The 16,830-nt window shown below is 44.9% G+C and overlaps 1 protein-coding gene across 6 annotated transcripts in view; it reads right to left on the reverse strand.

Annotated features, from left to right (window-relative positions):
• IFITM10 (interferon induced transmembrane protein 10) overlaps window positions 1–16,830 on the reverse strand; it is a 57,332-nt gene that overhangs the window by 39,165 nt on the left and 1,337 nt on the right. For all 6 annotated transcript variants that reach the window (XM_078383690.1, XM_078383691.1, XM_072985654.2 and 3 more), the window contains exon 2: window positions 15,795–16,227. In XM_078383690.1, coding sequence (XP_078239816.1) covers window positions 15,795–16,007 — 213 coding nt within the window. In that variant the 5' untranslated portion in view covers window positions 16,008–16,227. The remainder of the gene's footprint in view (window positions 1–15,794; window positions 16,228–16,830) is intronic.

The following is a 16,830-nucleotide window of genomic DNA, read 5'->3' on the forward strand; positions in this document are numbered from 1 at the left end:
GAAGAGGGATCACAAAGAAGTCAGCTTGTAATTCTTTTCTGAACTGGATGTAGAATGAACACTTTCTGCACTGGACAGCCAGCTACAATAATTAATTGTATGATGTCCCCAAGTAATCCTAAACAAAGGCTTGCATGTGAACTAGGCATAAGAAATTATGTGTTTCTGGCTACCTCTTGACAAAACAGCCATAACCTATATATTAGTCAGTAGAGCATCCTGACCTTTGTGCACATGCAGCCAAAGATAGGGATGTTCCTACATGCTACACACAACCCTCTACAGTGGCTACATGGAAGCTTTGCTTCAGACTGCTAATGGTCCAGTTGACATTCTCAAATGAGGTTGCCAACATTCTATCTCTTAAAGTGCGCTGAGGACACTTGTTACTTCAAACACCAACATTCTTTTGTGTAGAAAAGTATATGTCACGACATTCTAGAATTATGTTAAGAGACCAAGAAATGCTTGGTAGTTGATCACCCTGTTAAGAACATCTGAAGCTGAGCTGCTTACAGCATGTATTTTTGAACTAACTGAGTGGCTATTATATGAGCTCATGAAGCAAAGTGACCACAGGCTGTCCAAGAGGTGCCTCCAATGAGTTAGGTGCTAGCTACATCTAGTAAAAGGGAATTGTTGAACTTGCATTAAACTGTTTTCCTTTGTTGTGCTTGTGCCTACGCTTTTTAAATATCTTTAATTATTTGTTTATATTCCAAGATATTTAGTAATAGAAATATCTGTAAACTTGGTGTCAGAGTGATTTCTCCATGGTTAGCTACATTTTCTATCTTATCTTACTTACTGTGGAAGTCTGTGGACGTCTGATGAGTGCATTGGTAAAGATTTTCAGGATGGCACTATAGAAAAGGGAATCTAGGTATACTCTATTAATTACCTAGTCTAGAACCAGCAAAATACAGATGGTACATGCCTTCTCTCTCTCTCTCTCTCTCTCTCTCTCTCTCTCTCTCTCTCTCTCTCTCTCTCTCTCTCTCACACACACACACACACACACACACACACACACACACACACACACACACATTTTTTGAGCTTGCACTCTACTTCCTGTGCGCAAGACAGCTGTCATTGACATGGAACTGAGTAGGCTGCAGATGGACATTGTTGCCCTGCAAGAGACAAGACTGCCAGACTCGGGATCTGTCAAAGAAAAAAACTTCTCATTCTTCTGGCAGGGAAAACCATCGAATGAGACCAGGGAATATGGTGTTGGCTTTGCAGTCAGAAACACTCTCCTGAGATGCATTGTTCCACCCACTGTGGGGAGTGAAAGAATCCTGTCTCTGCAGCTCCACTCATCAGCAGGACCAGTAACCCTCATTAGTGCATATGCACCAACACTGTCATCCACTCCAGAAGTGAAAGACAAATTCTACGACGATCTGGCAGCTACTATCAAAAAAGTCCCTGAAAGAGAGTCACTGTTCATTCTTGGAGACTTTAATGCTAGAGTTGGTGCTGATCACAATTCTTGGCCCACTTGTCTAGGCCGTTTTGGCATTGGAAAGATGAACGAAAATGGCCAACGCTTACTGGAGTTTTGCTGTTACTATGGTCTCTGTGTCAGCAACACATTCTTTAATACGAAGCTGCAACACAGAGTTTCCTGGAGACATCCAAGATCCAAGCATTGGCATCAGCTCGATTTGATCCTCACTAGACGTTCTAGCCTTCCTAGTGTTACGATCACACGCAGCTACCAGAGTGCTGATTGCGATACTGATCACTCCCTGGTGTGTAGTAGAGTAAAACTGCGAACAAAGAAATTGTATCACATGAAAAAGGAAGGAAGACCACGTATTGACATCAACAAGACTCGCGATCAAAGAAAAGTGAAGGAATTTGCCCAAGCACTCGAGGAAACCCTTCCAGGTCCAGCTAATGTAAATGCACCTGAACGATGGGAACACTTCAAGAACACTGTCTACAACACCGCCTTGTCCACCTTCGGCAAGAAGACCAGAAAGATGGCTGACTGGTTCGAAGCCCATTCGGAGGAGTTAATGCCAGCCATTGAGGATAAGAGAAGAGCTCTAGCAGCATACAAAGCCTGTCCTAGCGAGTACAACCTGCAAGCTCTTCGAGCCGCTCGTAGCCAAGTCCAACAGGCTGCCAGGAGATGCTCCAATGACTACTGGCTTCAGCTTTGCTCTCAGATACAGATAGCAGCGGACACAGGTAACATCAAAGGAATGTATGATGGTATCAAGCAGGCCTTAGGTCCATTACAGAAGAAATCTGCTCCCTTGAAGTCTACTACAGGTGTGATCATCCAGGACCGAGCACAGCAGATGGAACGCTGGGTGCAGCACTACTCCGAGCTATATTCCAGAAAGAATGTAGTAACCGAAGAAGCATTAAATAACATTGAATGCCTGCCTGTCTTGGAAGAGCTGGACAGCGAACCAACCCTAGCAGAAATAAATGCGGCCTTGGATTCCCTCACCTCCGGAAAGGCACCTGGAAGGGACAACATCCCTGTTGAAGTGCTGAAATGTGGTAAGGAGATCATCATCACCGAACTGTATGAAATCTTTTGTCTCTGCTGGAGGGAAGGTGGAGTACCACAGGACATGAAGGATGCAAACATTGTCACGTTGTACAAGAACAAAGGTGACAGGGGTGACTGCAATAACTACCGTGGTATCTCTCTTCTTAGCGTTGTAGGGAAGCTGCTTGCCCGTGTTGTGCTGAAGAGGCTCCAGGTGCTTGCAGACAGAGTCTATCCGGAATCACAGTGTGGATTTCGAGCAAATAGATCCACCACTGACATGGTATTCTCCCTCCGACAGTTGCAGGAGAAATGCAGGGAACAACAACAGCCACTCTTAGTGGCCTTCATAGACCTTACAAAAGCATTTGATTTGGTTAGCAGGGATGGCCTTTTCAAAATACTTCCCAAGATTGGATGTCCACCTCGTCTCCTTAACATCATCAGGTCCTTCCACGATGGAATGAAAGGCACTGTAGTTTTTGACGGCTCAACATCAGATCCCTTTGACATCCGAAGCGGAGTGAAACAGGGCTGTGTCCTCGCACCAACACTTTTTGGGATCTTTTTTGCTGTCATGCTGAAGCATGCCTTTGGAACTGCAACAGAAGGTGTCTATCTCCAGACTAGATCAGATGGAAAGCTCTTTAATCTCTCTAGATTGAGAGCAAAGACCAAAGTCCAGCTGAAATGCATGAGGGACTTCCTCTTTGCAGACGATGCAGCCATTGTTGCCCACTCTGCTGAAGACCTCCAACAACTCATGAACCGTTTCAGCAAGGCCTGCCAAGACTTTGGACTAACAATCAGCCTGAAGAAAACACAAGTCATGGGCCAGGGTGTGGACTCACCTCCCTCTATTACCATCTCCACACAAGAATTGGAGGTTGTTCATGACTTTGTGTACCTTGGCTCAACCATCTCTGACACCCTCTCTCTAGATGTCGAGCTGGATAAACGCATTGGGAAAGCAGCCACCATGTTCTCTAGACTCACAAAGAGAGTATGGCTCAATAAGAAACTGACAACACATACCAAGATCCAGGTCTATAGAGCCTGTGTCCTGAGCACACTCCTGTACTGCAGCGAGTCCTGGACCCTTTGTGCCCGGCAGGAGAGGAAGCTGAACACCTTCCATATGCGTTGCCTACGACGGATTTTTGGTATCACCTGGCAGGACAGAGTTCCAAATAGAGTAGTCCTAGAACGAGCTGGAATTTTCAGCATGCATACATTACTGAAACAGCGACGTCTACGCTGGCTTGGGCACGTTGTGAGAATGGCTGATGGTCGGATTCCAAAGGATCTCCTATATGGAGAATTAGTGCAGGGAAATCGCCCCAGAGGGAGACCACAGCTGCGATACAAGGATATCTGCAAGCGGGATCTGAAGGCCTTAGGAATAGACCTCAACAGATGGGAAACTCTGACATCTGATCGTTCAGCCTGGAGGCAGGCAGTGCATCACGGCCTCTCCCAATTTGAAGAGACCCTTGTCCAGCAGGCTGAGGCAAAGAGGAAGTCACAAAGGAAGCAAAACCAGGGAGCTGGACAGGGGACAGATTGGATTTGTCTCCAGTGTGGAAGGGATTGTCACTCTCGAATTGGCCTCCTCAGCCACACTAGACGCTGTTCCAAGTCCTCCATACAGAGCACGATACCATAGTCTTTCGAGACTGAAGGATGCCTACAAGACAAGAGACTCTACTTCCTTAAGTTGAATTGCTATAAGTGCAGTACAGTGGTGCCTCAATTTATGACCATAATCCGTTCCAGAAGATGGTTGTAAGTCAAAGTGGTTGTAAGTCAAATCAGCATTTCCCATTGAAAAACGATTAATCAATTCCAACTGTTTTTTGGTTGTATCTCGAGGCACCAGTTGTAAGTCAAAGCATTCGTTCCCATAGGAACTAATGCAAAAGCATTTAATCCATCCTCTACCACTAGGGGGAGAATTTTTCTTCTTTTAACCTAGGATAACTTAGGTTAAAAAAGGACAGGAAAGGATGGATGGAGGGAACAATGGGGAAAAGAGGAAAGAAGGAAGGTCATCACTGGGGTACACAGACCCTTCAGACAAAAGTTTGTGCTGTTAAGCAGAGAGAGAGTGAGAGAGGACAATGGGGGAGGGAGAATTTGAAGTCTAAAACACCTTTTAATTAAAACACCTTTAAACCAAACCGAGCACTTTCTAATCCAAACACCTTTTAAACCAAACCAAGCAACTTTTAAACAAAACACCTTTTAAAACCAAATACATTTTAAAACCAAACACAGTTTAAACCCACCCACCAACACCATTTTACACCAAGCCAGCCACCACAGCAGCCCCTCACAGAAACTGTTCCGATTTTGGAGTCACATTTTAAACCCAAACATTTTAAAACAAAAGAGAGGTCACAGTACACAAGCCCTAGGAGCCACAGAATGCAAAAGTAAATAAATTTACATTTCAAAATTACAGTCTAATTTTCACATTTAATTTTAATTTAATATTACAGTCTAATTCTCACATTTTAAATCCACACTGTAAGACCCATCAGAGAACAGAAAAATAACCCCCCACCTAGCCCAAGCTGCAAAAACTCTGCACAGTACAGTAAATACAGTGTACTCACCCAGAACAGGCAGTCTCTCTGTTTTAAAAAAGAAAGTCAAAAATCCAAAAAGCAACAAAAAAAAAAATTAAAAGCCAAAAAAAACCCCAGTACTGTACAGTACAATACCAGGCAGTCAGAAGTCTCTCTCCGTATCCACAGTCTCTAACTGTTGGGGTGAACAAGGCACAGACAAGCAGCCTCTTCACTGACCAGTGGTTAACTGAAAGCAGTTCAAATTTCCCACTTTCCCCATTTTTTTCTGGTCATAAGTCGAAGCTCTGGTTGCAAGTGAAAGCAAAATTTTGCAACCGGATTTGTTCATAAGTCAAATTGGTTGTGAGTAGGGACTGCTGTAAGTCAAGGCACCACTGTACAGTTATAGATATGTCTTGTGATCAATAGTAGTCATGAAAACATTGATACGTGCCTTATGTACCTTGTTCCATTGAAGGTCATGCTGAAGTTAAGGGTCAACATTTAAATTCTTTTTTGGACGTAGTTATGGAATACATGTTTTCTACCATGAAAACAAGCACCTCAAAATGCAGACACAGTCCAAAATCCATACTGGGCAATTCCTTCATTAGGCCAAATCCCCCTCATCAAAAAGGGCACAGAAGTATACAGTATGTAAGCTTTTGGGGTCTGCACCACTTCCTTAGGCATGGTTATATAAAAGGCAGCAGGGAAAAGACACAAAAAAACAAACCAGACCTTAGAGTCTTCATTTTTCTGCGGTGAAAAAGGGGAAAGAACTAGCAGATGTTCATATAAGACTATCAATTTTGAATTGCACTATATCATGGATCCTGAAGAGGAAGCAGAGGCAGGAGGGAGCTGTGCTTGGGGGCCATTTTAGTTGGTGAGTTCTTCCTGGTAGGCTGACCCTTTGACCACATGGTCTGAGGGGGCGGGGCTTTGGCTTTAAATTAGTGCCTGCAGAAGCTCTAAGCCCCTTTCCTGAAGAGGAAGCAGAGGCAGGAGGGAGCTGTGCTTGGGGGCCATTTTAGTTGGTGAGTTCTTCCTGGTAGGCTGACCCTTTGACCACATGGTCTGAGGGGGCGGGGCTTTGGCTTTAAATTAGTGCCTGCAGAAGCTCTAAGCCCCTTTCCTGAAGAGGAAGCAGAGGCAGGAGGGAGCTGTGCTTGGGGGCCATTTTAGTTGGTGAGTTCTTCCTGGTAGGCTGACCCTTTGACCACATGGTCTGAGGGGGCGGGGCTTTGGCTTTAAATTAGTGCCTGCAGAAGCTCTAAGCCCCTTTCCTGAAGAGGAAGCAGAGGCAGGAGGGAGCTGTGCTTGGGGGCCATTTTAGTTGGTGAGTTCTTCCTGGTAGGCTGACCCTTTGACCACATGGTCTGAGGGGGCGGGGCTTTGGCTTTAAATTAGTGCCTGCAGAAGCTCTAAGCCCCTTTCCTGAAGAGGAAGCAGAGGCAGGAGGGAGCTGTGCTTGGGGGCCATTTTAGTTGGTGAGTTCTTCCTGGTAGGCTGACCCTTTGACCACATGGTCTGAGGGGGCGGGGCTTTGGCTTTAAATTAGTGCCTGCAGAAGCTCTAAGCCCCTTTCCTGAAGAGGAAGCAGAGGCAGGAGGGAGCTGTGCTTGGGGGCCATTTTAGTTGGTGAGTTCTTCCTGGTAGGCTGACCCTTTGACCACATGGTCTGAGGGGGCGGGGCTTTGGCTTTAAATTAGTGCCTGCAGAAGCTCTAAGCCCCTTTCCTGAAGAGGAAGCAGAGGCAGGAGGGAGCTGTGCTTGGGGGCCATTTTAGTTGGTGAGTTCTTCCTGGTAGGCTGACCCTTTGACCACATGGTCTGAGGGGGCGGGGCTTTGGCTTTAAATTAGTGCCTGCAGAAGCTCTAAGCCCCTTTCCTGAAGAGGAAGCAGAGGCAGGAGGGAGCTGTGCTTGGGGGCCATTTTAGTTGGTGAGTTCTTCCTGGTAGGCTGACCCTTTGACCACATGGTCTGAGGGGGCGGGGCTTTGGCTTTAAATTAGTGCCTGCACAGTCTATTTTTTACTTTAATCTGCTAAATAGGATAGCCAAATAGTATTTCTTACACCTGGCGGCAGGAATGTTTCAGGAGTAGGATCATACTTCCACACTATTAGGGAGCAGGCCGGGTAGGTGGGACTCGTCAGCCATGTAAGGCAGCCCATCTAGGAGAAGGAAAACTCTGATTTCAAACCTCCACTGCCTTGTGGCTATATCCACTCATGGAAAAGGCTTCAGGAGATAACCTCGAGGCAAAATCCGGAGCCGGAGTCCCGTAGACAGTTCGTGTTGTTCTGCCAACTCCTGCGACGTCGCTGGAACCAGTTGTATTGGCTCTTGCCTCTCCATTGGACTATTTCAGTGACGTGGAGAGGGGGGATTTTCTGCTTGGGTAACAGCCTATCCTCCATATTATTCTACCCAGGCTTCGTGCTCTGGAGAGGACACTCCAGCTTTGCATACAGTGTTGAAATAACACAGGAACTAGCAGTTACTGGTTATACGTTTTGCTCGATTGGCACACAGCATGATGCCAGGGACTACTTCTGATGGTCAGAGAGCCGAAAAACAGATCAATAACCATGCACCACGCAACAATCAAAAGAAAACATCTGCCCTAAAGTTGGGAACCTGGAATGTTCGGACAATGACCCCTGGCTTTTCTGACAACCTGCAGGAAATAGACGACGTGCGCAAGACAGCTGTTATCGACATTGAACTGAGTAGACTGCAGATGGACATTGTTGCCCTGCAAGAGACGAGATTGCCAGACATGGGATCTGTCAAAGAAAAAAACTTCTCATTCTTCTGGCAGGGAAAACCATTGAACGAGACCAGGGAATATGGTGTTGGCTTTGCGGTCAGAAATACTCTGCTGAGATCCATTGTTCCACCTACTGTGGGGAGTGAAAGAATCCTGTCTCTGCAGCTCCACTCATCAGCGGGACTGGTCACCCTCATCAGTGCATATGCACCAACACTGTCATCCTCAACAGAAGTCAAAGACAAATTCTATGACGATCTGGCAGCTACTATCAAAAACGTCCCTGAGAGAGAGCCGCTGTTCATTCTCGGAGACTTTAATGCTAGAGTTGGTGCTGATCACAACTCTTGGCCCACCTGTCTAGGCCGTTTTGGCATTGGGAAGATGAATGAAAATGGCCAACGTTTGCTGGAGTTTTGCTGTTATTATGGTCTTTGTGTCACCAACACATTCTTTAATACAAAGCCTCAACACAAAGTTTCCTGGAGACATCCAAGATCGAAGCATTGGCATCAGCTTGATTTGATCCTCACTAGACGTTCTAGCTTATCTAGTATTATGATCACACGCAGTTACCAGAGTGCTGATTGTGACACTGATCATTCCCTGGTGTGTAGCAGAATAAAACTGCAAACAAAGAGATTGTATCACACTAAAAAGGAAGGAAAACCACGTATAGATATCAACAAGATTCGCAATCAAAGAAAAGTGGAGGAATTTGCCCAAGCGCTTCAGGAAACCCTTCCAGGCCCGGCTGATGCGAATGCACCTGAACGATGGGAACACTTCAAGAACGCTGTTTATAACACTGCCTTGTCCACATTTGGCAAGAAGACCAAAAAGACGGCTGACTGGTTCGAAGCCCATTCAGAGGAGCTGATTCCAGCCATCGAGGATAAGAGGAGAGCTCTAGCAGCATACAAAGCCTGTCCTAGTGAGTACAACTTGCAGGCTCTTCGAGCTGCTCGTAGCCAAGTCCAACAGACTGCCAGGAGATGTTCCAATGATTATTGGCTTCAGCTCTGCTCTCAGATACAGATAGCAGCAGACACAGGTAACATCAAGGGAATGTATGATGGTATCAAGCAGGCTTTAGGTCCAATACAGAAGAAATCTGCTCCCTTGAAGTCTACTACAGGCGTGATCATCCAGGATCGAGCACAGCAGATGGAACGCTGGGTACAGCACTACTCTGAGCTATATTCTAAAGAGAATGTAGTAACGGAAGAGGCACTAAATAACATTGAGTGCCTGCCTCTCTTGGAAGAGCTGGACAGTGAACCAACTTTAGCAGAAATAAAAGCAGCCTTGGATTCCCTTGCCTCTGGCAAGGCACCTGGAAAGGACAACATCCCCGTTGAAGTTTTGAAGTGTTGTAAAGAGATCATCACCACTGAGCTGTATGAACTCTTTTCTCTTTGCTGGAGAGAAGGTGGAGTACCACAGGACATGAAGGACGCAAACATCATCACATTGTATAAGAACAAAGGCGACAGGGGTGACTGCAATAACTACCGTGGTATCTCTCTTCTCAGCGTTGTAGGGAAGCTGCTGGCCCGTGTTGTGCTGAAGAGACTTCAGGTGCTTGCAGACAGAGTGTATCCAGAATCACAGTGTGGTTTTCGAGCTAACAGATCCACCACTGACATGGTATTCTCCCTCCGACAGTTGCAGGAGAAATGCAGGGAACAACAACAGCCACTCTTTGTGGCCTTCATAGATCTCACAAAGGCCTTTGACTTGGTTAGCAGGGACGGACTTTTTAAAATACTTCCCAAGATTGGATGTCCACCTCAACTCCTTAATATCATCAGGTCCTTTCATGAGGAAATGAAGGGCACTGTAGTTTTTGATGGCTCAACATCAGATCCCTTTGACATCCGAAGCGGAGTAAAACAAGGCTGTGTCCTTGCGCCAACCCTGTTTGGGATCTTCTTTGCTGTCATGCTGAAGCAGGCCTTTGGAACTGCAACAGAAGGTGTCTATCTCCGGACTAGATCAGATGGAAAGCTCTTTAATCTCACTAGATTGAGAGCGAAGACCAAAGTCCAACTGAAATGCTTGCGGGACTTCCTCTTTGCTGATGATGCAGCCATTGTTGCCCACTCTGCTGAAGACCTCCAACAACTCATAAATCATTTTAGCAAGGCCTGCCAAGACTTTGGACTAACTATCAGCCTGAAGAAAACACAAGTCATGTGCCAGGGCGTGGACTCACCTCCCTCTATTACTATCTCCATGCAAGAACTGGAGGTTGTTCATGAATTTGTGTACCTTGGCTCAACAATCTCTGACACTCTCTCCCTAGATGTCGAGCTGGATAAACGCATTGGGAAAGCAGCTACCATGTTCTCTAGACTCACAAAGAGAGTATGGCTCAATAAGAAACTGACAACACATACCAAGATCCAGGTCTATAGAGCCTGTGTCCTGAGCACACTCCTATACTGCAGCGAGTCCTGGACCCTTTGTGCACGGCAGGAGAGGAAGCTGAACACCTTCCATATGCGTTGTCTCCGACGCATTTTTGGTATCACCTGGCAGGACAAAGTTCCAAATAGAGTAGTCCTAGAACGAGCTGGAATTTTCAGCATGTATACAATATTGAAACAGCGCCGTCTACGTTGGCTTGGGCACGTCGTGAGAATGGCTGATGGTCGGATTCCAAAAGATCTCCTGTATGGAGAATTAGTGCAGGGAAGCCGCCCCCGAGGGAGACCACAGCTGCGTTACAAGGACATCTGCAAGCGGGATCTGAAGGCCTTAGGAATGGACCTCAACAGATGGGAAACCTTGACGTCTGAGCGTTCAGCCTGGAGGCAGGCGGTGCAACATGGCCTCTCCCAATTTGAAGAGACCCTTGCCCAGCAGGCCGAGGCAAAGAGGCAGTCCCAAAACAAGCAAAACCAGGGAGCTGGACAGGGGACAGATTGGATTTGTCTCCAGTGTGGAAGGGACTGTCACTCTCGAATTGGCCTTCTCAGCCACACAAGACACTGTTCCAAGACCTCCATACAGAGCACGATACCATAGTCTCTTGAGACTGAAGGATGCCTACTACTATATCATGGATCACAGTGCTTCCAAACACACTAATCACTCTGTTCTTGCAGAGCTGGGAACCGGGCATCTTTAATCTTTTACAAATCACTTACAGAAATCTGTCAGATTCTGATCTACTTTCTGCTCATCCCTGCTTTAGAATGTAAGGTGGTCATTACTTTAAAGTTTTCTTGTGGATATAAATGGTCATTTGCTCTCCTATTGGTTTAATAATTTTCATATCTCTTGACAAACTCTAAATCATGGCAAAATGCAATTTTGGTTTTCTGGTTCTGTGTGATAATATTTCCACAACAAATTAGGCACTCTATGATACAAAAGCAATGTTCATTTACTTTGAAATATATAGCCTTTTTATTTGGTTGGTGTGAGAGCTAAGTTGACTTCAAAGTCATTGTCCAACAGGGAACGCACACCTTAGATTTTCATGATTCATTGTACAGCTCCCTTAAACAATTCATCCAATCTTCAGCAAACATATAACAAGTGTTTGTAAACACCCTAGAGTCTTCAAACAGGTTGCAAATGCAACAGCTGTTGTATTTATCACATTCCTTTTATTGGCAATGTCAGGAAGGACTTCTGTGAGGACACTCTTACATAGCTACTGTATGTCCTCAGTGCAAACCTTTGTATTTGATTGAACTACCTGTTATCAATCTAATTTCAGCTTCCCCTCACCCCGAATTTTATTTCTAAGTGCTTTGGGGCTATGACCTACATTTTTGCTAACCTCTCTCTCTAATTGCTAGAGAGGATGGTAATTTTGGCTCAAGTGCTACACAGAAATGACCATCTCATTTGATTTATGCTGACTGAGCTTAGCAGAAGACACTTTAAAAACTTCATAAAGGCCTTTTCAGTAGCTTCCCCTGCACGTTTGACAGATCCTGCTGTTGAAGTTTTGTCTGGGCAGGTACTTGGAAACTAAAATAGCTACAGAAACGCAGTCAACCACCTTAGGACACACTCCTTCTCAGTAACCTCTTCAAAAGCACACCACGGACTCTGCTCTCATTCTTCGTTTTTGAAATCTAATTATTGCTAATGCAACTATATAGTAGATTGCCAGCAATCTGGGTCTGCGCCAAAGACTACTCCTGAAGAATTTCACACATACGGGCTTGGCATGTTTTGCAGCACATCATCCCTACAGTCCATAAGTAAATGTTCCTTATTATTCAGTGTTGCATTTGCATGACTTGACATTTTGCCTAGAAGTAGATATCTGATAAATAGTTCTGCAAAGAACAGAGAAATTAGGCACGAGAGGACCATTTTCTGTCAGTGAATTGAGGCTCCAAGATCTGGACAAGCAACCATCCTACGACTGGAGACTGTATCTTGACCTAGACAAAGGTGTGTCTGTGATTGTGAGTGTTCAGGTCTTTTAGGTTAAAGATGGGAACATCAGTATGCATGTCATCAATTTTTACAGTTGGTAAGCATCTAGATTAGTGGTTTCCAACTACAACTCCCAGAAATCCTGGCCAGCACAGCTAGTGGTCAAAGCTTCTGGAAGTTTTTGTCAAAGAACATCTGGGGACCTAAGGTTGAGAACTGCTGATCTACGTAGATCAAGCAGCCCAGTATAAATATTAAGAACCTGTTTTTCTTTGTCTGATTAGCAGAGCAGTATCTTCTGTTTGCTGAAATGAAAGGTTCACATTTTAGTTCCAGCAACTAATCTCAAACCAGAGAATATTGTCTTTGCTTCAGCTCCGAAAGTGGTCCTGTCCTGGTATGGACACATTCCTCCCAAAGTTTTATCCCCAAAGCATCGTACTGAAGATGTGCAGATACAGAAGACTGGATAATGGTATTATGTGGAACACAGCATTTGAATAAACAACAGGTATACAGCAAAATCTAAGAAAACCACTTGTGGAAATATGTCCTAACTATTTAATGGTTACTAGATTACATGTGATTTGAGTTTTCCTTATGCAACCTTGAACATTTTGATACAAAGGAAGATCTGAATCTTGATAGTTCCAGCAGAACCTGGCAATCACAAAGAAAGCATAGTCTCCTTTCCAAAGAAAGCTCGGGTCAGATTCATTTTTCTACTCCAGTTCCAGAAAGAAAACCCTAGTCCATAATATCGGCACATTTCAAACTGTCCTGTATTACCACCAGAATTCGAAACACGTTTTTTCTAACATTGTATGATGCATATTATAGACAGCTGGTCTGTGTACTGCATTTTTGTGTGGATTGTGTCTTTCTGTCATGGCCTGTTTGCTCTGACATCTTTCCTGTTTTGCAATGAGCCTGCAAGGAAGGCAAGGCAAACACTATCAAAGCAGCATTTTGGAGAATAAATTTGCAACACAGGGCCTTATTAATCACAATGACCTTCCTAGCATTTCCTAAGGAGACTAAGCTCCTAAAGAGGGTGAAAAATTATGTATCAAAATGATGGTGGCAAACCGTATAATTTTTGAATTCCCTGCTAAAGAACCACAAACCATTGTATAACAGTTGCATTACATTAAATGTATTCAAGCATCCTTAAAAAAATCTGGCAGAGAAATGGTGCAATCTGATACCTTGTTTACTCAATATTAAGCCTTTTTGAGTTCAGTGGGATTTACTCCCAGGTAACTAGGCACAGGATTGCAGCCTAAGGAACACATTTACAATTCTCTCCACACAGAGTGAAACTGAGAAATGCTACAGAACAAGCAACAGAGGCAAGCACCTGAGCACATCACCCCCGCAAAGACTTTGAAGGTACAGGAACCCTCTGACCCAAAGTAAGTGTTTGGTTGCCAGCCTGTTAACACTGAAGAGACTGAGCATACAGCTAGCTTAGAAACAAGCCCATTGTACTCTTGTAGAATTCACGGTCGCTGGAGTTATAGGCAATTAATTGATCTATTTCTGTGATGAAATCGCTCTGAACAGTTTAAACGCTCTCTGCCCAGACACATCCTATTGGGTGCTCTGCTTTTCAGTTCACTGGACCTCAGCGAAAACAGAAGTGGCCCAACATCCCAAACCCTCCTCATCCTTGCATCCAGTTAGCTATTCCTAGCCACCCTATTTAATAAGCAGGGGCAAAAAAAGAGAGAAAGACCGGGCATGTTGCTGTACTTTTTGATATGCAACCACAATGGGCTTGTTGGCTGCATTCAGCAATGAAATCCTGGATCCCAGCTGCTGGCTCGTATTCACCCTGCAGTTATGAGGAATAATTACAGCAGATCGAGTTTGCTCAGAGGGTAGTAGTGTTACCTTTGGAAAGGGTACACAAGTTAGATAAATACAGCATGTGGCCAGCTCTCTCTCTCTCTCTCTGATCAACATCAATATATGAGCAATTTCCATTTATGTGATGACCAAGCAAGCCAAAGAGCTTTCATAGGCATTATAAAAGGCTGCAGCTCCTCTTTAGCTCGGCAGTACATCCTCTTCTGCATGCCTTAAAAAAACATAAGGGCCCACTTCCAGATCTACCCTTCTTGCCCATGTGACATGACATGCCCCTCCAGTCCTAGAAGGTTCCCACTGCTGACCTTGTGATTTATGAGGCCCAAGGGAGAGTGAAGCAGGAGTTGCTCTCTTCCTTGTTCCTTGCCTGGGTAATCTGAACAGCAGCAGCACACCAGCTGTTTCTAGCTCCCCTTGCTCCTCACACTCAAGAAGGGATGAAAATACCTTATGCCCTAAGCAGTTAGAGTTACTACAGATGGAGAGGTCCTCCAAAGAACAGAGTTGGAAGCTGACCACTGTGCTTAAGAATGATTCTCTTGCAATTCTCAGGTCTTCTGGTTTGTAGCTCTTTCCTCTATAGAATAATTTCTGGAATCCACACAGATTCCAGAAACAAAAGGTTTCTTACTAAGAGCCATATGCCATTGCTACAGGTTTTGTGGAAGGACTCAAGGCTGAGCATAGTATCTGTATGAAGCATTATTCTATGGAATTTTTACATCTTTGTTTTTCACAACATTACTCCTTGCCTAAACTGAGATATGATCCCAGCTAGTAGAAATATGTATAATTCCTTCACCGCAGGCAACAGTATTTACGTATCATGTTTTCACATCAGTTGGACTCCACAGAACACTGATGCCACAAATTGTAGTATACTAAGCACACAATTTCTACCTGAAGAACACAAAACCATATCCCTAGATCGGATAAACAGCAAGCTGTCTAAAACCTAGCTGAGCCACAGTATTCCTAGTAGTAAAGCTGAGAAATACATTTGTTTCTAAAAACACTGTAAAAACCAAATTAAAGTTTGGGAAGGGTTGCACAGACAGATAATGCTTCATGAAATACGAAAGGCAGCATAGGCTTGTGACACTGCATTAAAATCTCTATTCACTCATAGAGTCATTAAAAAAACTGTTGCAAGACCTCTGCTGACACCCCCAATCTTAACCAGCCATTTATTTCCCTTATTAGCTGTGAAATCAAGAGTGAGATCACCCCGAATCTTCAGCAATAGCAAATGCCAGTTCATATTTACAATGGCTGGGGTTTTCACTTTATCAATCTACATTCAATTTTCATTTGATAATTATTTATTCCTCTTCATTTGGCTTGATGTCTGCAAGTTACCTCGATGCTCACATGCATGCATATCCAAGGATCCATGTTACTGGTTTTTTTTTTCCAAAAAAAGTTCAAGATCCTAAGCCCACAAGCCAAAACATCCATGTCTATCTCAAGAGAATATTCACATCCACAACCCAAGGCATTCCCCCTCCACACCTATATATAGTGGATATATATGTGGAGTGGATATATATCACTCCACTGAGTCCAGATGGAGTGACACACACTTGCTCCAGTTATGGGTCTGAACCTGCAGAGCCTCACTGTATGGGGCTGTAATCAGTACTTACTTTCAAAGAATATGCCAAGGCAATGAAACCCAGACAGCAGAAATTGAGGTATACAAAGTTGAAGATGGACCAGAGATAGTAATCGTTCACCTCGGTGGTGTCTGGGTAGATTTCTATCACCGTGGTGGGATTAGTCATCGTCTTCTTCTCTACAGAGTGTTTGCACTGGACTGGTGGCCTCAGGCTATCCCCTTTGCAGCTCTTGTTCTCCATGAGGCAAACGACAGATGAGGGAGACAGGACAGGTGATCCTTGCCGTGCAGGGGGTGCCTTGGAAATGCAAGCAAAGCACCCCTGTTGGGGTGCGTGGGGGGGTCTTCGAGTCCAAAAGTTCCCGTCAAAGGGACATGGAGGGCCCAAGGGGGGTTCCTGTGGTCTCTCCGTGATGGCAGCCCCCAGTTTACACAGCTATATCCCAGCAAAGTATGATCCCCTGAGAAAGGTGGATGAGGAAAAAAGACAAAGGGGTTCAGGAAGGAGGTGGGAATGCAAAGATGCAGGAAACAGAAAGAGGTGAAGGTAGAGGAAGTGCCAGTAAAGAGATTGGGGGGGGGGGGGAGAGAGATAGGGATATGCAAGAGAGAGGAGAGGGAGATTTTCAGGCACAGGGGGAAGAGGCAAGAATGAGAGAGAGACAGATAGGGAGGGAGGAAGAGATAATACTGTTTGTATAAATGTACCATAAAGGGGTGCTCTCAGGCACACTGAGCAGTCATTAAGGTATGCAGTGTGTAACAGTTCCCAGGCTTCCTGCAGCTGGGTGTCCCAGCTCCTGCAGTATGTTTGGCTCCCCCCCCCCCTTCCTCCAGCTTGCCTCCCACACAGAACAGCCCTGGAGTTCATTAACATCCTAGGAAAGGCTTGGCACTTGACATATCCATCACATGCCTTCTCTCTCTCTTTCCCCACTTCTTCTTCTCTCTTCCCCACCATCTCACATTTTTCTCTGCTAAAGTCCTTTGCGGAACTGTCTCACCAGGACGACAACGACAAGAACTACTACAACAACAATTCCCCTTCTTCCTGTCCTCGACGT

The sequence above is a fragment of the Pogona vitticeps genome, chromosome 1 (assembly GCF_051106095.1).
Source record: "Pogona vitticeps strain Pit_001003342236 chromosome 1, PviZW2.1, whole genome shotgun sequence".
Classification (NCBI taxonomy): Eukaryota; Metazoa; Chordata; class Lepidosauria; order Squamata; family Agamidae; genus Pogona; species Pogona vitticeps.